General features: G+C 42.6%; 1 protein-coding gene across 4 annotated transcripts in view; it reads left to right on the top strand.

The window, feature by feature from the left end:
* Positions 1-26644, top strand: part of RAP1GDS1 (Rap1 GTPase-GDP dissociation stimulator 1) — a 141889-nt gene that overhangs the window by 20145 nt on the left and 95100 nt on the right. For all 4 annotated transcript variants that reach the window (XM_084757395.1, XM_084757393.1, XM_084757392.1 and 1 more), the window contains exon 2: positions 3969-4076. In XM_084757395.1, the coding sequence (XP_084613521.1) occupies positions 3969-4076 (108 nt within the window). The remainder of the gene's footprint in view (positions 1-3968; positions 4077-26644) is intronic.

Here is a 26644-nt window from a genome sequence, read left to right as displayed (position 1 = left end):
GCACCACTATCCCTGCCTTAAAGAGGAGTTCTTAAACACGTGGGGCGCTCCTTGTGGAGTCTGTTACTTTATATCATCAGATGCTTACATTGGGCAGAAGTGCTGATGTGTACTCTAACCAGCATTTGGGCAGCTGAGGCAGGAGGACGGCATTCCACATCGACCGTCTGAGGCCCGTCTCAGAAAAGCAACACAAGATGCTAGAGTGACTCGGTGTTTCAGAGTGCTCGCTGCTTGCAGAGGACCTGAGTTCAGTTCCCAGCACCTCCGTCTAGTGCCTCACACCACTGTAACCCCAGTTGCCAGAGATCTGACTCCCTGTTCTGTCCTGTAGGGGGCACTCCACCTCAAGCATGCGTCTTAAAAAGCTCAAAATAAATTGGCCTTGTTGGCCTTTCCTGGTTTTAAAGTGTAAGATGCTGTATTAGTGTTTCTGATGATGCGGATGCATAGCAGGTACCCACAGGCATCATTTACCTTTACTGCTGGTACACCATAACATTTTTTGTTTGTTTGTTTGTTTGTTTGTTTGTTTTGAGACAGTGTTTCTCTGTGTTAGCCTTGGCTGTACTGGGAGAATAAATTCAGAGAGAAGGCCATGTCTTTAGTTTTGATTACTTACTTTGCTCTGATATAAAAAGTATAGCAGACTGGACTGAAGGCGTGGCCCCTAATACAGGTAGTCATAAGCACTGAAGCCAGCAAATTACTGTTCATTGAGTCATCTTACAGGCTACTGCATTGCTTTGTCTTGTAGTTCTGAGCTATTTGTTAAAAACCGTTTTCACCGGGCAGGTACAGTGGTGCATACCTTTCGTCTTAGCACTTGGAGACAGAGTCAAAAGTTTTGTTTGTTTGTTTGTTTGTTTGTTTGTTTGTTTTTTAACCTTCAGGCCAGCATGGCCTACATAGCAAGGTCAAGGCTAGCTCAGGCTACGTAGTGGGACTTCAAACAAAAGCCCTGTTGTTACTCTGTTTAGAGATGTTATATTTAGAGTCTTATTTTTAAGGTATTCTCTGGTAAAATCTAATACAGCAATCTGTCCCTAAGTGTTCAGAGAGCATAGGACATACAGGTTAAGGGAACTCTGGGAATGAACTAGGGCAGCAGTTCCCAGCCTCTGGGCCTCAGCCCCTTTGGGGGGGGTCGCATTTCAGATATTTACATTATGATTCTTAACAATAGCAAAATCACAGCTGTGAAGTAGCAACAAAATAATGTCATGGTCGCCATAACTCGAGGAACTAACTGTATGAAAGTGTCGCAGCGTTAGGAAGGCCGAGAACCGCTCAGCTAGAGCGCAGTTTTGTTTTGTTTTGTTTTGTTTTTAGCATTTTGTTATCAATTTTTAAAATTAATCTTTCCCAAAGACTACATCAGCCCTCTCTTTAAAATAGGGATATTATATTTCTAGAATTACTGTAAACTTGCCATGTGCAAAACTTGGTTAAAATGTATGCTGTTGGGATGGAGTTAGCTGGGCAGTGGAAGACTTGTATAGGCTTTAGGGCAGATCCCCAACATGCTGAAACACACACACACACACACACACACACACACACACACACACACACACACACAGAGAGAGAGAGAGAGAGAGAGAGAGAGAGAGAAGAGTGTGAGTGTCTCAGTCTCCATATGGAGTAGGTGTTTTTTATTTTTGGGGAACGGATGTTTTGTCTGCGTGGTGCACCACATGCATTCCTGGAGCCCTTGGAGGCCAGAGAGGGATTTAGAACTCCTGGGATTGGCCTTACAGGCATCTGTGAGCAGTTATGTGGGTGCTGGGAACCAAACCCTGGTCTCTCTGGAAAAGCAGCTGCTGCTCTTAACTGCTGTACCATCTCTTCTGCTCTAGGGAAAAAAAATTTCCCTGCCACAGTCCTCTTGTGGAGGTCAGAGGGTAACTCCATGGCATGTGTTCTCTCCTTCATCTTTACATGGGCCTGGCAAGTTGAACTCAGGTCATCAGACTTGCACTGCACCTGTTCAGCTGGCTGAGCTCTTAAAAGCAGCCTTTAAGGATACATTTTAAAAGTCCTACAGTAGAGGAATCTGGCACTGTGTGTAAGACCTGTTTGCTGTACTGTGAAATGCCACGGTTGGGAAGAACATGTGTGCAGCTGAGAACTGTTGGAAGTACTTGTCATTCTGTGGAGAGCCTGTCTCCTTTTTTTTTTTTTAAACTAGAAAGAACTGGGTCTTCAATGTGTTTCATTTCTCATTGATAAATAGTTTATCACTTAAAGGAGACCAAAAAAAAAAAAAAAAAACCCTAGCTATACTTGTTGGTAAAATTAAAAATTTGGGAAACATAAGTCACATTTGACATATTGATAACTTTCCCAGTATTTCATATATTTGCTTTAAAAAAAAGATTGGTAGTAGTGTAATACATCTCATAGTTTGAAATGACTTTGTGAAGTGTGTCAGCACTTTGAGATAAGCATCAGTCAGTGACTGATGCAGAAATACAAGCAGCTGTGTGCTTGAAAGATTTACTGTGCAGGAGAGCGTCAGATTTCAATGTAATAGTTGGAAATGGTCAAGGACATTGTTTCCAGTTTCACATGGCAGCTAACTGTTGGAGGAAAGCAGCTTTACTGTCCTATCAGAGCATAGCCTCAGTTAGCCAAGAGGGGCGTAAAATACTAGCGTAAAAAACTGCGCATATAAGACATGGTTGCCTTTTTCCTGTATCTACTCAATCAAAACAACACATTACAAAAGACTGAATAGGAGTAAGATGATTCTGCCACCCTCTGCTGAGCCGCAGATTGAGCCTGTAAAGACAAGGCCACTCTTGTAGTTTTGGTTTTTATATGACTACTTTTCACTTATCATACATGTTTAGGGGGCTGGAGAAATGGCTCAAAGGTTAAGAGCTCTGGCAGCTCTGGCAGAGGACTAGGGATCAATTCCCAGCAACCACACAGCAGCACACAACTGTCTGTAATTCCTGTTCCAGGGGATCTGACACCCTCACACAGACATGCATGCAGTTAAAACACCAGAAGTACATAAAATAAAAATTTAAAAAGACCAAACCCCCCAAATACATGTTTAGATTACGTACAAACTAAAACCTTAAAAGTCTTTGTTTTTATTTTTATATTTTACATTAAAATATTGAAAACAAAAGTTCTTTGGTAAATCTCAATAAAATTTACAATTCTGAGATTTCTTGGTCTAGGACAGTCAATCAACTTAGGATGCAGGCTCAGAGCCTGATGTCTTAACCCAGAATGCTTTGCTTTTTAAAGCGATATGCTGTGAAGCATTTTTCAGATGGTACTGTTAAAATAGGCTTTGATCACATTTGACATTATTTGAAATAGTTAAAATTTCTCTAAGCCTTCATTTTTATTTTTTGTCTTTACAAAGGGACAGAGCTGGCAGGATATTGGTCACTAAACTTGACAGCCTGAGTTCAGTCCCTGAGAGATTTGTAGGGTAGAAGGAGAAAACATACCCTTCAAAGCCACACAGGTGCCTGACACAAGTAATTTTTCCCCCTCCCTCCCTCCCTCCCTCCCTCCCTCCCTCCCTCCCTCCCTCCCTCCTTCCCTTCCCCCTCTCAAAACATAAATGTAAAATAAGAGAACAGAAACAAAGTATGGAATCAAATATAATTTGCAAAACTGCTTTTATGACTTAATTTTTCTCAAGTGTGTCTGGTTTCTTCAGTAAAGTATAAGAATATTAGGAGCCGTTGATGATAATCTGTGATATTCATGATGTCTTGATTGTATGTGGAGTTACTAGTTCATATTTGAGTTAAATGGGCAGCCTTATTTTAAAATGTTTCAGTAGCTCATCCCATGCTGAGCGCAGGGCCATTTGGCGTGTGCGCGGAGGCTGATTCCGTCCTGAGGGAACTTTCTCGTGTGCTAGTAGCCCTGTCGACCTTCCTCAGTGCCGTGGTCAGAGTGTCCTAAGGGTTCTGATTTTCTCTCTCTGCGAACAGATAATCTCAGCGACGCTTTACAGAAGCTGAAGATAACCGCTGCGGACAGGGCAGAGGGCAGTTTGGAGGGATGCTTGGATTGTCTGCTTCAGGCCTTGGCCCAAAACAGTAAGTTTCATTGTTTCTTCAAATTCCAGACCCAAAACTGAAGGATCAAATCAGCATTGTTTACAGATTGGTATGTAGTCAGACTCATAACGTGCGCTCGCATGCTCTGAGTTCTTTTGAGTCTTATTCCTGAATGCTGAAATTGTTCCCAGAGTACTGTCCGCCTACCACGCTCCACCCGAAAGAACTCAAAACCCAACTGATAGGCAAAGAAAAGAGAAATTGGTTGGTGGTGATGACATTTACACCAGCTCCAAAGAGGAGCCGTTATGGCTTTTCCTTTTGACACTTCCATTTGTGCTTTTCTAACAAAAACGAAAAACAAAGACTGAACTGTTTATATATAAAGAAGAGACAGGAGAAACTAAAGGAGGCTTGAAATGCTTTGTTTTGCTTAGCTCTTCTCTTTTTAGCTTTTAAAAGAATTTTATTTTAAGATCATATATTTATGTATAGATTAAATCGGAAAGAACCAACCATCAGCAGTCACACAAAAATTTCTCAAAACCTCAGCTTAATTCCAAAACTGTTACCATGCATACTTGCATTTGCTATAACATTTCAATTCACTAATTTCTGTGTTGTCATAGCCAGTGGATATATATAAAATGATCTTCAGTTGTTCTCCTAACCCTTCTTGTTGGTAGTGTGTTTGTATTTGACTATGCTCTTCTCCTCAAGGACTAATTATGTAACCGCCCAAGAATTCTGGGGAGAATATATTGTTATGGTTTCCATTTCAATCACTTGGAGGTGGATGTTTTTCTCTTTTTACTTTAGTTTTATTAGACTGTCTAGAAAACATTGATCAGTCACCTTACCCTTCATGAAAAAAAAAAGCGCACACTGAGCTAGAGTGTATTCGTCGTTCTTGTTACTGTGACAAGAACAACTCAGAGGAATAAAACTTGGACTTGGGTCACAATTTCAGCCCATCGTGGCAGGTCATGCTAGGGCAGCGCTGTTCAGCTACTAGCAACCAGGAAGTGCAGAAGGGAAGGCACCTGTGAAGGTGGAAAACCCTTCATAGTTGACCTCCTTTAGCCAGCACTGACCCCAGAAGGTTCCACCCCAAACAGCATTGCCAACTAGGCTGTGGAGGCCTTGCAGGTTTATACTGTAACATAGACTTTCCACTTGAGTTTCAGTAGCCTTTCCTTTTAAGATTATAACTCCCGTCTACTTAATACAGAGATTACAGATGAGCTGAGACAAGGCATTCAGTGAAAACATTTGTAGACTGCTCAAGGTGGTAAAGGGAAAAGACGGGAAAATGTCTACTCCGATGCTGCCCATCACAGTAAGAGCATGGCTGTTTATGCTTAGTGAGTGTAAATGAAAGTTCAGATGAATTTGTTTTTCAGTATCCTGCCAGGTGATGACTTATGATGTTCACAGACCTATAAGATTCCCAAAGCCATAAGAAGGTTTTTTTCAATAGCAGTGGTCTAGAAACTAGAAAGAACATGGTGCCCTGATTTTTGCAAGTACCTGTGTAGGCAGCTCGACATGATAGCATACTTCTCTTAAGGTAACTGAGCATCAGCCCCATTTTTTTTTTTTCAAGTGTTGTGCTCTTATAACCTTCCGTTCCTTTCTATTGTCAGCTAATTTTTTTCCTCCATATTTATTTGGGGGAAAGGAGAATTTTTAAAGGAAATCATTCGCTTTAGATACTGAGCAATAGAAAGGTGGTTTCCTTGGTAACATGTGGAAAGTTGTGAGTCTTCCTCTGGAACGCACGAAAGACCAGAGGTGAGGAAGGGAAATGACAAAGGGAAGCAAAGGTTAAAGCCCTTTGTGAAAGGTTACAGGTACAAGAAATAGCGTCATGTATAATTGTTGAATTAAATTAAAAGCTGGCATGCAAGGCTTGTTGGACTTACCTATTGAAATTGGTCTTAGCATTGTATAATACAGACTCTTAAGGTCATAATACCTATCAGGGATTTAGCAGAACCAACAGAATACGAACTAATGGCTGCCCTGGATGATAATGGAAAAGTGTCTGGTTAGCAGCCTAAAATAAAGTTTATAAAGGTTCACATTTCCCAAGACTGTTTGACCCCAGGAATCAGTTCTGGCAGATGTTCAGTACATGACTTAAACGTTACATCTGTCATTGGAAAGCATGTTACTAAAGACAGTGCAGCTCTGAAGTATCTGCACTGTGACTTTGGCATATGTGAACTGTTATAAATGATTACTATCTGAAATTAGAATTGTAAATTATTTTTAAAATTACATTTAAAAAATTTGAAATTAAAATATAATTACATCATTTCCCCTTTCCCATTCCTTCCTCTAACTCCTCCCTTTCTCCTTCTGCTCTCTAGTGCGTTCCTAAATGCGTAGATAAAACCTGTTTTGACTGTGAAATGCTACATGCTTGTAGATGATTTCAGGTCTGACCACTGGGTGTAGGTTAATCATTTGGGGGCTCTACCCTTGGGGAGACTATTTCTCTTGTGTTTAGCATTCCTTAGTTGCCTTAGTTCTTTGTCTAGGTTTAGGGCCCTGTGATATTTCCCTTTTCCATGTTAACATGTCCTTGTGTGGTGCCCTTGTTCAGGTCATGTTTAGACAGCCATGTCGTTGGGACATCGTGGGTGTAGATAGGTTCGGTGACATTTCTAGGAGACACGATCTCACGGCAGATTCCTGCTTCTCTGGCTCTTACAGTCTTTCTGCCCTCTCTTCCCCTTTGTTCCCTGAGCCTTAGATACAGGAGTTGGGGTACAGATCGATCGGTTGGGGTTGGGCATCGCGGCTATGTATTGAAAAGAGAAGTTTCTTTTTTGAGGGATGAAAACGACACTTACCTATGGGTGGCAGGATAAATATTGAGAATGCATTTAGGAATTTTGCTGGCTTAGAAAAGTGGTGGCTGTAGGTTCTCCAGGACCAGATTCATGACTTCCCCAGCCCCAAGGACTTGATTAGGCTTCCAGTACAAGGTGTGATCTCCCCGTTGTTGAGAAGGCCTTAAGTCCAGTGACAGAGCTGTTGTTTACTGCCAAGATAGGTCTGTTACCACTCAACCTGTAGGGCCATTGTGCCTTGTTGGCCATTGTTGTAGTCCATGGGCAGTATAGCTGGGTAGGACTGTTAGTTGCTTCCCTCCCCTTGGACACATGTGTCCATGAAAGCTAGTTCTCAGGGAAGAGGCTTTCAGGTCGGATAAGGCTCATATCCTGTGGGTTCTATGTCCAGAAATCATGGTATTTTTAGCAGTAAGGACTCACCTTCAATTTCTAGGGAGGCAACAAAGACAACACTCTGTAATGTTTTGGAGTCTGTAGGACTCCCTTGACAAATGGCTCATCAGGGGACTTCTCAAGTTTGGTACTGGGGAGTTTTTTAGATGGCTTATGGCTTTGGGGGCAGGGCATAAGTATTGCCAGACCAGGTGGAAAATTTTTATTTTCATTTCATTTCAACACATAGACTTATATGTATTATGTAATTTTAGGTAAATAAAGAGCACAGTTTCATTATGACATTTTCAGACACCTTTGCTGTTATTTTGCCCTCTTTCCTTTTGCTCTTTTTGTATTGAGACAGGGTCAACCTGGATAGTCATAGCTGTCCTGGAACTTTGGCCTCCCAGGTGCTACACACCACCATGCCATGCTCCCTTTTACTAATCCTTGGAGAATTTTGTACATGCATACAATATATTTTGACCATTTTCTCTCCTGTTCTTCCTCCTGCCTTCTCCAGCATATAGCCTCCCCCAACTTGTCTTTTTTTTTTAACTTAATGGTTGAGTCCAGTGTGTGGTATCCATATGCATATAGGTGTGGGCCCACGATCTGCCTACCAGGAAGTAGCCCCATAAAGAAAACGGGCTCCTTTCCCTAGTAGCCATGAGCTGCCAGTAGCTTCTCAACTAGGAGTTGGAGCTGGTCTGGAATGTCGACTGGCTGGATGTTGAGCAGCTCTTGTGCAGGGAACCACAGCGCTGTGGGTTCATGAGTACATCAGTCCTGTCATGGCCAGAAAAAACTATTACCTTAGCCCTCCCCGACCTGTGGCTTAAAAGTTTCTGCCCCTCTCTCTCAGTATTCCCTGAGCCATCGGGGGGAGGGGGGCGGGGGGGGGAGTGATACACATGATGTTTGTCTCTGTGCACTCCATAGTCACTTGGTAGATTCTGTGCTTTGGCCAGGTGTGAGTTGCAGCATCCAACGTTGTTCACTGCCCAGGAAACTGCTCCAATAAGGACTGCGGGTCTGATAGATACTATGTAGGTTCAGCCATGGGGCCTAAGCGCTCCACGGTCTTGGGTTCTAAGTCAGTTTAGAGTACAAGGCACATGTTTGCTCCTGTGTATGTAGCAGGCCTTAAGTCTAAGCAGAAAGAACTTGTCTGCCCCACAACCTCTGGCCAGTATTCCCACACTGGCCATGTCTTACCAGGCCAGTCACTACTGTGCCTCACAGGGTTAGTACTCGGTCGGGTAAGACTGTTGACAGGAATGCTCCCTCAGTGCTCCCTATTTCATGGTACTGAAGTCAGAACTTTTTTTTTTTCCTAGATGTAAGGCTCTCCTGTGGATTTCTTTGCTTGTTCCCTCCCTTAATAGATTTACTATTTCTGTCAATTTGTAATGGTAAGAATTAGGAGAATTGAATACTCACTGTATTTTATAGGATACATCTTGTTTAAGCAAGTATTCTGTATAAATCTCTGATCTAAATTAATAGCAATCACTCATATAAACACTTTGATCTCACTTTTTAAATGTTTTTAGTAAATAGATGAAGGCCACCAGCCAAGAAATCAGCCTGTGTGTTCTGGTTTCACTTGATTCTGCTTATAGCTATATGACTTTGAGCAAATGCTACTTTGTTTACATCATTTTATTCTCACTTGAGAATTTAAAACAGTGAGTTACCTGTGGTACATAAACGTTTGGAGTCTCACCTTGTAACAGAAGCGACTAAAGACCTAAAGGTGTGGAAAAAATTAGTATTTTATTAATATTTTTAAATTAAAAAATCTAAATTTAAAAAATTTAAACTTTCAAAATATAAAACAATATTTGAACATTTTTATTTCATTTTAAAGCATGAGAGCAGTAGTGCTCTGCAGGGTTTGGGGGAGAGGGTCATCTGCTGTACAGTCCCGCAGGCTTTGGGGGAGAAGGCCATCTGGTGTACAGTCCCGCAGGCTTTGGGGGAGAGGGTCATTCACTGTACAGTCCTGTAGGGTTTGGGGGAGAGGGCCATCTGCCGTACAGTCCCGCAGGGGTTTGGGGAGAGGGCCATCTGCCATACAGTCCCGAAGGGCTTAGGGAAGAGGGCCATCCACTGTACAGTCCCACAGGGTTTGGGGAAGAGGGCCATCTGCCATACAGTCTCGCATGATCATGACTTAAACTCTTACTACCCAAAAGTTAGGTCGATTGACCTCATTCGCTTCGCCTTTTTGGTGCATGTCTTTTCTTAACTTCTCAGTCAACTTGCCTGATGATAAATAGCTCATAATAAAAAGCACAAAGTTGTTTACTTAATGTGTAACTTAGCTTGACAACACAGATTTGTCTTTGTGGTGTTTAGCTCCCTACTGCCAGTCTCATTGACTTGTCAGTTCTCACTGCTCGTCAGCACGTGTCCTTCAGCCCGTTCGGCTGCCTTTTGGGCCCCGCCCAGGTTGTAGGTCTAGGCACACTCTTAACGTGTGCAGGGTGTTCGTGTAACTTCTTTAAATGCAAGTCCTTGGTGTCGCCTCTTACTGTTGGTCTGTGCTGTGGCTTTAGTAATAGCAGAACTGCTTCTGTGTGGGGACTGAAGCCCCCGTTGTGGATCAAAAGCCCCTGTAAGTTTACTCATAATGGATGTAGACTTGCTGCTATTTGTAGAAATGAAAGAAGAAGAAGAAGAAGAAAAGCATTGCTTTACTTTCTTAACAGCATTATCTAAAATAGATTTTACTTTTCTATCCCATTGTCAGATGCAGAGAAGCTATTTCCTGTGCAAGCTAAATTCGGTTGCTTACTTTCATTTGTATTGCATTTCTTAGTTGTTGTTTCCCTGGCTCATCAATGCTTATGACTAATGCTAGAGAGATAAGTACAGTTTTTATCAAAGAAACAGAACATTTAAGAGTATGTGAGAGAGGGTGAAAGAGATGACTCAGCAAGTAAGAGCACTTGTTGCTTCCCGAGGACCCAGACTCAGTTCTCAGCATTCATTGGCCTCATAGCCACCCTAAACTCCAGCTCCAGGGGATCCAGTGCCTTTCTTGTGGCATCTGTGGGTACCGGGCATGCACATGGTGCACACACATGAATGCAGCAACAAGAAAGAACAAAAGAAAGAGAAAGATAATACACGAATATCCCAACTAAGCTAAAGCGTTCGAGCAAAAGGACGTTGGTAGTTGCTGATGAATCACGTCTTTAAGTGATAGTCCACTTATCACTTAAGATAAGATAGACACTCCACACAGTGATAGTCACGAATGTTCCATGCAGCTCAGTTAGGAAACAAGACACACAGCCTAACCATATCTGTGCCTTCATCAGAACCAGGCGATAGATTTCAGATTATTAGGGGAAAAGTGTACATCTCACTGTAGCCAACTCAGTTAAAGGTACTACTCTTGAGACAATTTTGTCAGGACTGCATAAACTACACAACAGGAAGAGAAAAGAGCAGGAAACCAGGTGCCCAAGGTGGAGAACACACCCTTATCTATTTCTTTAGAAAGGAAACTCCAAACTGGGAAGGATATTTTTTAGATTTTTGTTTTAGGCTGGCCAGATTGGAGTATTGACTATTTGAAAGTACATAGAACTTGAGAGGCAGAAGCAGGTGGATTGCTGTGAGTTCAAGGCCAGCCTGGTCTGCAAAGCGAGTCTAGGACAGCCAAGGCTACACAGAGAAGCCCTGCCTCAAATAAAACCAAAAAAAAAAAAAAAAAAAAAAAAGAAAGAAAGAAAGAAAGAAAGAAAAAGAAAAGAAAGTCCATAGGAAACCAAGCGTAGTGGTGTTTGCTTGTGGTTCCAGTTAAAGGCTGGAGGCAGGGGAGCTTGGGGTGAAAGAGTCACTTGAACCCAGGGAGCTCAGGACTAGCCCAGAAAACATGCAACTTCCTGATATACCTCCTGTGCAAAAAAAAAAAAAAAAGAGAGAGAGAGAGAGAGAGAGTGCATAGGATCCATGTGCCAATCAAGAGGGCTATTTCAGGCATAGAAGGAGTGACTTCTCTTGGATACCTTGTGAAAAACGGGAAGCAAGATGAGAAGTTAAGTGTCTATAGAAATAAGGAGAGCACAAAATTAGAAGACTTGTCGTATTAATTATCTTTTGTGTGACCGTGGCCATAATACCTAGCCAGAAACAAGTGCAGAAAGGTTGGTTTTGAATGAGGTGTCAGAAGGTTCGACCCATCACGATGAGGAGGGGCACGGTGAAGTAAAGCATTTATGTTGCGACAAGCCAAGCAGCAGGGCGGGGCAGGGGCAGGGTAAGGGGAGGGAAGTTCACCTGGCTAGGTTTGTCTTCCCTCCACTTCTGTTCTGTCTGACTTTCACTTAGCACAGGGGGCGATGCTACCCAATTCAGAGTGTGTCTTCTCACACTGGATTATTGTGTCTTGAAATATCCTCTCAGAAACCAAGGGGGGTCCCCCCTGCCTTCCCCCCTGCACACCTCCTTGATCATTGCAAATTCAGCCAAGTTCTCAGTGAAGATTTACTATCACTTTTACTAAGTACTGTTTTTGGTTTTGGTTAGACATGGAGGTTTTGAAATAAAGTGTAGGTGCTCATCTCAAGTCTTTTATCCTTACTGCATAGAAGTTGTATTAAATTACTCATCGAATCAAGATTTTAGGTTACATATATATATATGTATATATACACATATATATGTATTATACATACGTTCTAGCTACTGGAAACATTTTTTCCAGTAAAGACAATCTATGAAGCAGTTACCAAAGCCACCAACCCCTGTAACTGACCGCATCACGTAAGCTTTTAGAAAAGTGAAGAGGAAAAGCTGAGCCTGAAACTTCAGGGCCTACATGTGTTAAGCACCAGGGAGATGTGACATTAGGACTAACCAGAAAAAATGGAGGAACATGACAAGCATTTTAGAAACTAACAGTCAATTAAAAGGGGCTGGAAATACAGGAAGGAAAATGTTGAAAATAGATTAAAGGATGCAAAGAATGAATCAGATCAGATGTTTTCAAAGGTGGATCTGTGCTGTGTCTGTAAAGATACATGTAATCACAGTCCTAAAAACAAAACAGTGAAAGAAAACAATGCATAAAATGATAAAGTCCCTACAGGTAAAGGAAGACTGGACTCTGTATTAAAAGGACTCAGCAGGTACTTGTGAAAATTGGCCTATAATGTCACAGAGGCCCATAGTGAAATTCTTATTATTTTTATTTTTATTTAATATTGATCGTTTCAGCATTGAGCTGCTGTTGCTAAAGACTACATGTAGCTCGAGTATTTCATGGTTATGTATTTGATTGAAGTTAATTGACATCTTTAGTCATATATAAGAGTGCCCATTATTAGCAGATCTGGTTACTGTTGGTTATGGTACACAAATATGAAAGTTCTAGAAGTAAAGAATTCACAACTTTGAGAATGCATACCGTTTATATTAGCATCATGAAGTTTTGCACTGTGCCTGCTGGCACACGAACCACCCATGTGGTGTGTGATTCTGGCCTGTGTGTCCCTTCGTAGCTGTTTCAGCTTTCCATGCCGTGTGTCAGATCAGCTTGTCTCTAACGTTGACACCGGTACTATTACTTGTGCTCATATGACCCTTATAGTGCTTAATAATGGCCTCATCTCAAAAGTCGGGGGGGGGGGGCGGCCATTACTGCCATCTGGCTGTGCTAAGGGGGAGCCCACAAAATACTTTCTTCAGGTGGGAAAGGGAAGGGTTCTCACTAAATAAGGAAAGAAAAATTTGTATGCTGTTGTTGCGAAGGCCTGTGATAAAAACAAACATTTTTCATCCATAAATCTATGGAAAGGAAAAAACTTAAACTAGTTGTACCTCAGACTAAGCTAGAGAACGAACAGTACATGATCAAAAATAGAAATGCCATTAAAGCTGTAGGTAGAAACATGAACAGAAACTGTGTTCTAACGGATGACAGTGTCAGCCTGCGTTCCCACACCGCTGCCGGGCTGCCACCAAGCGCAGCACCAGAGGTACGTGCTTTTCTCGCTGGCTGGTCAGACTGTTGCTGGCCTACGGGCAGGAACAGATGGGACCTCGGTGTCCCAGGTTCTGTTTCCCTCAGGAACAGCTAAAACACGCAGAGTGAGGTCTGTGCACAGGACTCTTCATCTTACCGGGGGTGTGGAAAAGTTTTCACTGTTACAGTTAGCGCTTTTTAATGAGATTCCAGACGGCAGGAGATTCCAGACGGCAGGAGGGCATGAGAAACTCGGAAGTTGCAAAGCCAACAGTGAGTGACACTGCAGTGTGATAGTCCTTCTGTTTCGCTGCTGTGCTAAGGGCAGAGGGTGTGGGTGGATGCCCTGCCTGGTTGCTTCACTGCCTGAATGCAGGTCCAGCCTCTGCTTCCTGTTCCTGCAGATGGGCACTGAGCTTGCCGCGGTGATGGAGGCAGCTATGGTTGCCTGCCCGGCAGTCAAGCCTGTGGATCCAGAGGCAAGTCCTTCAGTGAGGAGGGGAGCCCTTCCTTCCCTAGAATAAATGATGAGTCTCAAACTGTCATGGTGGAGGAATGGAAAGAGCATTTATTTTGTCAATCAAGGACACTTATAAACCTTGGGCAGTGGGAGGGGTTTTGGAGGTGAATGTGTTTGATTGGCTGGGGCTAGGAGTCTAGGGCTACTTCATTTACATGCAGTAGCACAGCCCCACCATAAGAAGGGGAATACAGTGCTTAATTATCCTATGGGTATGGAGGGGAAGAACGCCAGTTACAGTTTAAAGTATAGATAAAAGTCATTGGTTGAAAGCTAAGGTACTAAGATAGCTCATTAGCATGGGCAGGGTATTTCCAGGAATCCCTAGAGGTACACTGAAGGGGTTTCTTATCAAGAAAGGGTTGGGTCTGTAGTCTTCCTGAGGGCTCTGTGACACTCTTCAGGAGATCTGGGCTTTCCCCAGATCAAGTGGAGAGGAGGGAACCCAGCTCCAAGCTCAGGGGTCTTCCGGTAACGCCAGACTTCAGTCTTAACAGCAGGGTCTAGTGAGACAGTGTATTGTGCAAGACAGTGTTGAGCCTTGCTTTATCTTGTTATGTAGGCAGTTTATCATCCCACGTCATCACAAGAAAGACATGCGTATAGAGTAGCTAGATATTGTGAAAGAACAAGAGCATGCTCATGTAGCTTTACCTTCATTATTCTGTTCTATTATTGCTATTGCTAATCTCTTATAAGCTAAGCTTCACCTTGGATATGTGTGTTTAGGGGAAACTAGCATGTATTATATATTAATTATATACATTTTCATATAAATTATGTACTGTATGAGAATGGCTACTTTGGCATGTCACAGCTTGTGTTAGGATGGCCTGTATATTAATAATGGCTCCAACATGCAAAAGTCATAGTGCTAGTTAGCCATTTGTATATACCCAGGAGAAGCTGTGTGTGTGTGTGTGTGTGTGTGTGTGTGTGTGTGTGTGTGTGTGTGTGTGTGTGTGTGGTTTCATGCTGTCTACAATCTCAGACATCCTAGAGGTCTTAGGACTTACCCTTGATAACATACAAAGTATGTACCCGCTTAGAGTGTCGGTTTGCTCTGCTCTGAGGGAACTTTATAAACAACAGATATTTATTTACTCACTCAGAAAGATCAGAGGAACCCAATCCTCACAAGGGCATTTGCCTTGGAGTTAACCGCTGTGAAGTAGATGTTAATGCTTGGGCTGGGGAGATGTCACTGGGTTGAGTGAACATGCTGCTCTTGGGAGCACCCACATCAAGAGACTTACAACTGCTGGTGGTTCCAGGTCCAGAAGATCTGATGCCCTGTTCTGGACTCTGCAGACACCTACACGCATATACGTTCATGCACACTTAATAAAATAAGTCACTAAGTGTAAAATGTTGTCATCGTGGTGATTTGGATGGGCGTGGCTGCCACAGGCTCATGTGATGCAGCTGTATTCACTGGAGACAGCGAGTCATGGAGGCAGCACAGCTGCAAGATAACAGTTCCAGCTAAGCTGGGCGGATTGCTGCAATCACTGTTCTTCATTCTCTAACTTTTAGATTTTGGTCTCTGAGTGTTGTATTCTTGGACTTTTTGCATTACGATTCATTTTATGTCTTTTCCTGAAAAAAATTATGTCTGAGTCTTTTTAGGAAAATTCCCAAATTAACTTTATCTGGCCACTATTTGGAAGTCTCCCTTGTGCCCTGGAGATTATTAAGCAGAGATCAGTACATAGCTAGATGAGGCCATTACTCCAGGAATCTTCTTAGGGTATCTACTCCTGAGCAAACTTAAACATCATAATTAGTGCTGAGTAGACAGAGACAGTTAACAAACTCTGACTGGCCCGGAGAATAGGTTACAGATTCAAGGTCTCTTTTTATTATAGGCTTAGAGCTCTCTGAAATTGTACAGGATATGCCCCTGGAGGAATAGAACTCCGTAAATAAGATATATTGACTAAAATAAACTTTCCCTACTTTATAGCATAACATATGCTATAAACATATAATAAAAGAAGGTAGATATTAGTATGGGCTATTCATAAAAAGACTGGTTCAGATATTTTCTGTTTGTCCTCTTAAGCTACAAGCACTGCCAGCTTAAAAGCAGACTGTCAGATAATAAATGTGTTTGTTTTGGAGGAGACATTGTTTGGATTTTTTAAATTGGAGTTATAGGAATCATCATCATCATCATCTGTTCTGTTTGTATTTTCTGATTGTAACTCAACTTGTAATCCTGGACATGTAAGGAAAAAGTCAAACATATAATCTATTTTTCTTGGATAATCATTAATCTGTCTTTGTTCTGTGAAACTAGCACCTGATTAGTAGTCAGTCAGCACCACAGGCGGCCTGATTGGTAGTCAGAGAGCTATAAGATTCTCCTGACCATCTTGCCTGACTCCCTCCTCTGGACTATTCCTTATCACCTCTCTGGTGCCCTGTCAGCAATGACCTGACCTGGTCCAAGAAGGCTCATGGCACTTACATATTTGAATGTTTGCTCCCTAGTTGGTGGAACTATTTAGGAAGAAAGAGTAGGTGTGGCCTCGTTGGAAGAGGTGTGTCACCTTTGGGTAGCTTTGAGGTTTCACAGAACCACACCAGGCTCTCTTTCGATAGATAGATGGATGGATGGGGAGAGAGAAAGACAGACAGAGAGACAGAGAGACAGAGACAGAGAGAGACAGAGAAAGATAGCAGGCAGGCTTGTGGATAAGATGTAAGCTCTCAGGTACTGCTCCAGTGACATGCTGTCTGTTTGCTACCATGCTCCCTACCATAATGGTCATAGACTTGTTCTATGAATCTGTAAACTCTAAATAAATCTTTCTGTAAGTTGCCTTGGTCATTATGTCTTTGTAGCAATAAAAAAGTAGCTGAGACAATCATGATAAATCTTTACTGTAAGCACTGAAGGATATTGAAGAAACTAAGCTGTTAGAGATTGTCACTTTGATGGGTGGCTGCTTTTTTTCCTTGTGCTCTTGAATTGAGAGAAGAAATCTCAACCAAGCAGCCTCTTCTTTAACAAGTAGTCGGGATGCTTTGAGTATTTATTCCAAGGAAGCTTTGCTGTAGCTGCCAAGGCAATGAACAGTCGCTACATCTGACGCTGTGACCTGTGCTTTAGAAGGCATTGGTCCAGTCCCAGCTGTTGCAGATAGTTTACATAGGCTATGAGAGGATTCAGTTCAGCCCTGACAAACACCAGTAAACTAACTGACCTTGCCTGCACTTGCTCTGGGTAGCCCCACCAATCGTTCATCTATTTCCATTTCGTCCAAATTGGGTAAATTTCCCTTGGTGATTCAGCAGAAAATTTGTGGTTGACAGAAGGGAGTCTGTGTTCGTTTGAAGCTTCTGACTAGTACATGTGTGTGGCTTGTGATGGACAGAACTAGAAGTTGTATACAAGCAGAGTGTGTGCCTCTACTGGTCACATAAGCAACTGTTTGTCACTCCCTTTGACTGAGCCTTGGAGGCGTCTCTTTAGTGCGCGCTTCCTTAGCTCTCCTTGTACGTCAGCACAGGCCACAACCAAGGCTTATGCCAAGTGATCTTTTATTGATCACTTGTAATCCTTATCATGGATCAGTCAGGCTGAGCTGTTAAAGCTAACATCCGTGGAAGCTGATAAAAAAACCTGAGCCCAGGCCCAGTCCAGAAGCAGCAGCATCTACAAAGCAGTGACTTGTGGGTCTGAAACTCTGGCTCACTCAACAGCAAAGACCCTACTGAAGAGCTCTCGAGAGAAGCTGAAAGTAGAGACTGAACTAAGATGGGAAGAGGCCACGGAACTGATGACACGGAGTCAAGACTTAACAACACCAACCTGCTAGCAAGATACTCTGGTGCAGTAGTGGCGCCCATGCCATGGGAGTAACCAGTTTTTAGATTGGAATTAAGACCCACCCCATAAGATGGAACCCATACCTAAAAATGCTAAAGTGGCCAACAGTCTTAAACTGGATAGGTCATGGGTGTAGGGCAAAGCCTGCTGCTGTTATCCTGCTAAAGGAACACAGCAATAAAATGCCTACCTGCTATACGCATAGATCATTGCATCGTTCGGCCCTCATCAGAGGAGCTTCTGGCAGTAGATGGAACTGAACACGGAAGCCCACGATTGGATAATCTGCAGAGAGTAAGGAGGAGGACTCATTCCTAAATGGGATTTCTTCTTCAAATCCCTCCTTCAAGGCTCAGGGGCCTGTTCCACAGAGGAGGTGGAAAGATTGAATTGTAAGAGCTACGGACGGGTGGCGTAGGACTACAAGGAGACAGTGCCTTCCAGACACAGAACCAGTGCACAGATCAACGCACAGAGACTACGGCAGCATGCACAGAACCTGCGTAGGGTCAAGCGAAGTGGATTCCAGCACTAAGAGGGCAAAGTTAGACCGGGTATCCCACCCCTAACCAGGAAACTGTTTGTAATTGATACCCACTGACAAAGGGGAAATCAGTCACTCTACAGGTCAACTACTCTGTGCCCAGGACCTACACAAAATGAATTTCATTTGTGTGTGGTGTGTGTGTGTTGGGAGGGGTGTTTTGTTTCTTTTTGTTTTGGCATTTCTTCTGTCTTACGTTGTGATTGTTTGTTTTTACTATTTTAGCAAGTATGAAGGATAAAGAGAAGGAGTTGGGAAGGGAAAAATAGGATCAAAATATATTGTTTGGAAAAAAATAACGTTTCATAAGAGTCAAGACTAAGCTACAGTTGTTGGAAAAGTCTAGAGGCCTGTGAAGAGTTAAGGGCTGAGAGCACCAACACCTGAAGCTTGGATGTTGCAATACTGACTGACTGGTGCAAATGAAGTGCTCTGAAAGCCTAGAACTTGCTCTGACTTGAACAGCTTAGAGCAGCAAGTCTGTGCCTATGAAAGCTTGGAGCCATAAACACCATGAGACGCTGAAGTATGAAAACTTGGCCTTTAAGCCTCTGCTGCTGACGAGTGCCGGGAGCCAACACTGAATAACCTTTGCCTGTTCATGATTTCCACCCTGAAAGAACAATGTCCCTCCACCACCCAGCTGTTCACATTGTTGTGAAAGCGGGAATCAAGTAAACCCAGAACCCAGGTACCAGCAGATGTGGACACTACCTTGGCACTCACGGGATGGGAGACACTTGACCCAGAGCAAGAGGACGAGCAGCTCCCTGAAGATGGCATTAATCCACTCATGAAGGATAAGCATTGTGACTTTGTTTTGTGTTTTTCTTTTTAAAATCTCAGACACAGTGTTACATTGTAGCCCAGGCTGGCCTCAAATGCCAGAGGTGCCCTCTGGCCTCAGCCTCCTGAGAGCTGGGTTGCAAGGAGATTACAGTGATGAGTCGCTGCAACTGGTTCTTTGTGATTTAATAGCTTTCCCAAAGGCAACACTGTCGTTTGGCAGATTAAGTTTCAAACCATGAAAATTTGGGCAAAACGCAATGCTTTAGTTAGTGTTTAATTACCATAACGGGATACCTGAGACAGGCTGTTTTAAACCAAAGGCATTTATTTTGGCTTCAGAGCTTAGGGGGTCTAAAGTCAGGGTGCTTCATCTGGTGAGGTCTTTTGTTGACAGAGACCTGAGGTGGGGCAGAAACTCACCTAGCAACAGGTTGCAACAGGTTGGGAACGTGAGCACATTTGTGTGTTTTTACTGGTTTTACCCAGGCTGGCTAGTTTTGTATAAACTTGACACAAACTGAACTCAGTTTTGGAAGATGTAATCTCCGTGGAGAAAATGCTCCCACCAGATTGCCCTATGGGCAAGCTTGTGGTACATTTTCTTGATTGATGATCAATGTAAGCGGGGCCAACTCACTGTGGGGAGTGCCATCCCTGGGCTGGTAGACCTAGGTACTGTCCTAGAGCAGGCCTAGCAGGCGCTGGGCAGCAAAGCCAGTGAGTAGCCTGGCTCTTCTGTGGCCTCTGCTTCAGGTCCGGCCTCCATGTTCCTGCCTTGAGTTTCTATTCTGACTTCCTTTGATGTTGTCCTGATAGGGAACTGTTGTCCTCCTGAAGTTGCTTTTGCTCCTGGTGATGTTTTAATCAGTAGAGCAATAGAAACCTTAACTAAGACAAAGCTCTCTCAAAAGCACTAGGAGTTTTCCTCCTACTCTTCAAATTACATTTTCTTTGGAAGTTTCAGCCAGAATTCCACAAAATGACATTCTTACTCCTTTCCCATAAAACTAAAGGAGGTGGCTGTGCTGTATTTTAGTTTCTAATATTAAAAGTAGTCTTTACTACTGCTTCTGTATTACATGTAACACCTTGATTTTACATAAAATTCCTTTAATAAAAAAAAAGTCATTTTGAGTAGAGAAAGTTTAAAAAAAAAATCAGCCGTTTTAAACACTAAGCCCTTTCTCAGTTACTAGTAAAAATAGTAAAACTCTGCTGTGTTTATTATTTCAAGCTAATAAAATTATTGTTGGGTAGCAGTAACAATAGTATAACTTTTTTTTTTAGCTTATTTTTAATTTATATATTCACTTTACATCCCCATCATAGACTACTCCCCTGGTCCCTCCCCCCTGGTCCCTCCTTCCCCACCCTCTTCTCCTTATTCCCCCCCCCCTGCACCCCCCTCCATCCTCAGAAAAGGCAAAACGCCTCCCAACAACCCATCCCAGCACATCAGGTCTCATCAGGACTGAGCTCCTCCTTGTCCACTGAGGCCATTAGAGGGAAGTGATCGAAAGCAAGCAACAGAATCCATGTTGATGGTACCCACTCAGCTTTGTAGGGGACCCACATGAAGATCACACTGCCCATTGGGTACCTACGTGTAGGGGTCCTAGGTCCAGTCCATGCATGCACATTGGTTGTGCTTCTGCCTCTGTGAGCCCCCAGGGGTCTAGGTTAGTTGACTCTGTTGGTCTTCCTGCAGCATTCTTGTCCCCTGCGGGTCCTTCTGTCCTTTCCTCCCACTCTTCCACAGGACTTCCGCAGCTCTGCCTAATGCTTGGCTGGGAGCCTCAGCATCTGACTTGATCAGCTCCTGGGTGGAACCTGTCAGAACCCTTAAGTTAGGCTCGTGTCTATAAACAAAAGCAGAGCATCTCTAATGGTTTCAGGGCTTGGCCTCTCTCCCGTTGGGCCAGGCGTTGGTTGGTCATTCCAATCTCAGCATCTACTCAGCATCTTTATCTCTGCACATCTTGTAGGCAGGGGAAGTTTTGTTTCGAAGGTTTAGTAGGTGGATTGGTGTTCCTCTCCCACCGTTATAGGTCCTACCTGGCTAGGAGGTGACCTCCTTAGTCTTGTGTCCTCCACTGCTAGGAGGCTCAGCTAGAGACATCCCATATCCTCCCTGTTGCAGGTCTTAGCTTGTCTCAGTGATGCCCCCGCCTTGGTTTCCCTTTCTCTCCAGGCTCTGAGACCTCCCCTCCCCACTGCCCACATCTGCCCCCCCCCCACTGTCTATGGGAAAGGAAGTAGAACATTTATACTTGATGTATAGTGAGGTTCAGATCATTTCCTTGTTTTCATTTTTTAAAAAAACCAAGGGCTGACTTAAATAGGTACAAAATAATTAAGCCTTTTAAATTATTTGGCCTGGTAAGCACAGGAAATTTCTCGAAGTTGTAATATGTACATACCAAAGTCTTTGAAGCTGCATTAAATAAAGGATTACTTTTATTACGAGAAAAATCTGTTCAAAGGCTGCTGAGGTGACTCAGCAGGTAAGAGTGCTTGCTGCCAAGCCTGGTATCTGCGGTGTCATCTCCAGGACTGTGTGGCTGAGGGAGAGAATCAACTTCAGATATGCTTGTGACTTCCACACCCATGCTGGAGTGTGCACATGCATGCACACGCACATGCATGCACACCCGCAAATAATGTGATAAAAAAATTTAACTTCTCCAGCATCTAAATGTAGTTAAAAACATTTCCATAACTGTCTGTACTTATGCATGAGCCTTTAAAATATATCTCTGACTATGAATTAAGACTTGGTTACTTTATGTTCAACATTATTGATTATAAGTTTTTCATGCTTTAAAAAATGTAATTTTATGTAGGTTTTCATAATGAATTTGTAATGTCATGTGAGTTTTGGTATTGTAAGGATTAATAAATATGAATAGAAATCACAGATTAATACAAAATTATTTAATGTTTATAACGTTTTCCCTTAAAAGGTCTTTAATCAAGCTAGAAAAATTGGTACTTAAAATAAACTATTCCCTTTTGGAAAAATTTTGTCTGAGCCTTATTTAATACAAAGCTTTAGAATTTTTTTTTTCATTAGATAAAACTAAAGGAAATGGATGTCTCATCAGAATTGTACGTTTCATGCTAAGTCAGTAAGAGCAAAGTCACTGTCTTTTCCTTGTTCCTTATTTACTGTGATTTTAATTTTCCTGAGTTATAAAGGTATATGAATATTATTACCAACTGTAGAACTATTGAAATGGGAGAATAATGGAAGCATTTGAAGACGAAGCCGAGTAAGAAATGCATTTTGGAGTTAGGAATGGCAGCAGAAGACTGCAGTCCTGGCAGGCAGGGATCAGGCAGAGAGACTGAGCTGGAGGGAGGCTAGTGTGTGTGCCCAGCCCTCCTCTCAGAAAGCCAAGGAGTCGAAGGGAGGAAAGATGACCACGAAATGCAAAGGATCCGAATGAAGAGTTCCAGGGAACACACTTCCTCAGTGTGGGTTTATCTGATAGATGCATAAGTCAGATACAAAGCCTACTTCCTCCCGGGATTAACGGCCTGCAGCACCATGCCCAGCTGAGAGACATATCTTTTTAACAATATAAGTTAGAATTTTATTAAGCTGGGCACGGTGGCCCACACCTTTAATCCTAGCGCTCAGGAGGCAGAGGCAGCAGATCTCTGAGATAGAGGCCAGCCTGGTCCACAGAGTGAGTCCAGGACAGCCAGAATTACAAGAAGAACCCTTTCTGGAAAAACCAAAAAGAAAAACAACAACAACCCCCCCCCCAAAAAAAAGATAAATTTTATTTTGCTGGGGGATGTAAAATAAGATCTTGATGAAAACTGCTAAGGCCCAAAGCATGATTATTTCTCACTCTTTTCCCTCTTTTATCTTGAGATAGGATTCTTCTACCCAGGGTTAGCCTCGAACTTGCCTTTTAGCCAAGAATGACCTTTTAATCCTACTGTCTTCTCTGGCCATGTGCCGGACCGATCACAGGCCTCACTGTTGTGTTTAGCCAGACATGCGTGACTTATTCTTAACTCTGAGGATGTGGTCATTTTACTCTATCATCATAAGTCAGCCATTACTGAAAAGACATGAATAGCTCCATGCTTCCTTTTATTAAAAACAGATTAGTCCTTTCTTACATAATGCATCCTGATTAAGGTTTCCCCTTCCTGGACTTCTCCCTGCTCCTTCTGTCTCCCCTCACGCCTTTCTTTCATTAAAAAACAAACAGGCTTCTATGGGATAGCACTAAATTATAATACAACAAAACTAGATCAGAATTGGACGGAACAAACAGAAGGAAATGAGGTCAAGAGAAAGAAAGCACAAGAAACAGACCCACTCATTTACACACTCAGGTAACCTATAAAGACTAAACTGGAAGCCATAATATATACACAAATAATGCAATTAAAAAAAGAGAGTGGCCTGGCCTCACGTCATGAGACAGGGAGCCTCCACAGATACCATTGAGTAGCTCACGTTTTTAGTAACCTAAGGTTCAAGTGCAAATCGCCAGGCTAATATCGATGTTTGGGCCTTTAATATGGAAGATCTTTAGTTAGATTTATTTTTTTGAAGTAGAATAGTATTTAATCTTATCCATTGCCACTTGAAAAGCAATGTGCAAGTCTCTTGAGATTTAAGAACGCTAACTTACTCAGAGTGACAGTCTATTTCCCTTTTCTTATTCCAGTTATTATGGGCTGTCAGGGCAGCGGGAGAGAACACTGTGCAGAATGTCATGGTCCTGCACACTAATTATTCATGCCTAGAATAAAAAGCAGTCCGCTTACTGAATGTAGGTGAACCCATTATAATATTTGGAAGTGATTCAAATACAGATGGGTCAATTTTGTGTTACAGTGCTATGGTCCAATGTTAAATACATATTTTAAAGTTAGATTTAGAACATTTTGGCATGGTCGTTTTGTACTTTTATAAAGCAAGCATAGAAGTACATAGCCCTTCCCTCCCCCCGCCCCCCGCCCCTGTTTTCAAGTCTCACAGTAAGTTGTTTAATGCAGCTAAATAAATACTGTTTCCCCAAGAGGCTAGAAGCTGGTTATTTGGTAATGGAAACTGATAGGTACGTATAAAATTCTAATTCGCCATCCGGAATGCTAGAATCGAAGCATGTTTGGTATCTGATGGGGGTACACTTATTAGATGTTGCTATTAGATGAAAAGGGGATAATCATAAAAGAATGGGTGACAATTGAAAATAATCTGACTTTTGTAATTAGTTCAACGTATTAAAAATGTCAACTTCTCAGCCTTTGAGTTTTCTTTTTTAATCCTGTTATACAACACTAGATATAGTTGCTTTGTGTGACACAGAATGAACTAATTTTTACTGTCTTGTACTCCAAATGACTCTTACACATAGTAATGCTTTTGGCTCATGGACTGCCTTTTTTTTTTTTTTTTTACACTTTTTTTCCCCCTTGTTTTAACCATAGACTCCTTTCCTCATACAATATAATGTAGATACAATTTCCCCTGTACTCCTCCCAGTTCCTCCCTGCCTCCTTTTCCATCCGGATCTACTCCTTTCTGACTCTTAGTGGAAAAGAGCCGGCTTCTAAAAGATAACAACAGAACATGGCAAAATACCACCGCATCGAAGTTGGACAAGACAAGACAACAGAAAAAGATAAAGAGCCCCAAGAGAAGGCACAAGAGTCAGAGACCTGGGGCTGGAGAGATGGCTCAGAGGTTAAGAGCACTGACTATTCTTCCAAAGGTCCTGAGTTCAATTCCCAGCAACCAGATGGGGGCTCACAACCATCTATAATGTGATCTGATGTGCACTGTATACATAATAAATAAACAAATCTTAAAAAAAAAAAAAAGAATCAGAGACCCACTCGTTCACACACTCAGGAGTCCCTTGTGGACCACCTGGAAGCTGTAGTGTACGTGCAGAGGACCTGGTGCAAGCCTGTGTAGAGCATGGGCTTGCTGCTTCAGTCTCTGTGAGCTCATAGGAGCTTTGCTCAGGTGTTTTAGAGGGCCTTGTTCTCTTGGTGATGAACTGCTTTTTTTTTTTTTTTTTTTTAATAATGTGGTTCCAGATCATTGCTTTAGAATCTAATAGACATTAAGTCACATGTGGTCATTGGGCATTTGAAAGGGCAGCTAACTAAATTTCAAGTAGTTATTACTTACTTTTGTTTTGATTTTATAATGAAGCGATTAACATACATATCTATTACACTTACGTGCCTGCAAATGCGGCTTACACTATCTCTTCCCGTGGAGGTTTAAGTGAGCATGCCCCTCGCAGGCTCACACAGTCGAAGAGTTGGTCCTGGGTTGGTGATGCTGTCTAGAAACGTGGTGAGGACTTGCTGGCAGGGGCAGGGTGGTAGAGTTCATTGCTTTGTCCCTTTTCCAGGTCACACACTATTCGTCATGCTAGTAGTTGAAGATGTGACCTATTAGTGTCTTGCTTCTGCCACCATGCCTGCCTCTTGCTGTCTTCATATCCCTTAGGGACCAGAAGGCCAAATAAACTTTATTCCATAAGTTGCCTTTGACTATGGTATTTTATCACAGCAACAAAAAAGTAACCAACACCGAAGTCAGTGTCCCAGTCTGTGGGTGCTGCTCCGACTTTTTCAGGACTGTTGTGACTTGCAGATGTTGTTAATATACACCCCTAGGACCTCTGGCCGCCAAGGTTCTCAGTTAGTATTTCCCAGGTTAGGGCCTAGAGTCCACATTTCTGGTAAGTGTTGGGAGGGTGCTGGGGCGCCAGTCTGTGGGTCACACACAGTCACAAGATTAAGATATAGACACTTGTCTTTCAGTAGGTAGAAAAGAGGGCTGCCTCAGATGACTTGAAGGAAACACTAAATGTTCTCGTAGTCTTTTATCTATGAATAAGATACTGCCATGCTGTCCAGAGGAATAGGAAGGTAAGTACTGAAATAGGCTTTTGAAGAAAATAATGTGAAATTTCATCATCAAAGACCACAAGAAACCTTAATGAGTATATATTTGTTAACTACTGTTCCATGAAAATGAAAATACAAAAGCAAATTCTTGAAATACAGGGAAGACTTGGCTCATTTTTAATACATGAGAATTTGGTGACATATTTAAAGGAAATTGTAAGAAGAGTATACCTGTGAAGGTCCAATTGCATAGAGAGATCATTTATGTAAAACTTTTTTTTCTAGATAATTTTCCTTATTTCAGTATTAACAAACAAACAAGTAAAAAGCCGGCTTGTAATGCTGGCACACTGGGAGGGGGCGACTGGCTAGTTCCCCCTGGGGCTTGCTGACTAGCCAACCTAGACTATTTGGCAAGCGCCAGGGCATTAAGAGACCCTTCTACAAACAACAAATGTAAACCTGTGGGTAGAACGCAGTGAAGGACACCAGAGATTGTCCTGTGGTCTCCATTTATGTGTGCCTGCACGGAAGAACTCACAAAGCAAGGAATGGCGGAATTGGAGTGAAGAGAGAAAGAAAGGAGTGAAAAGTCAGAGTGACAGGAGGAGGCGTGCATAGCCATGAGTAACACAAAGAAAAGAGCGTTGTCCTGAAGCTTGGGGTGTGGGGTCATGGCTGTAACTGTGGCGGAGTGCTAGCCTCACACCTGAGCAGCCTAGGCTGATGTAGGTCAAAGCACTGCACAAAGAACACAGTTAAAGTGTGGAAACAAAACCTCTAGTGTCTCCTAA

This window comes from Acomys minous, assembly GCF_964271855.1.
Source record: "Acomys minous genome assembly, chromosome: 14".
In the NCBI taxonomy this organism is placed as follows: Eukaryota; Metazoa; Chordata; class Mammalia; order Rodentia; family Muridae; genus Acomys; species Acomys minous.
The sequence above is the reverse complement of the archived record's forward strand: the minus strand, read 5'-3'. Positions and strand labels throughout refer to the sequence as shown.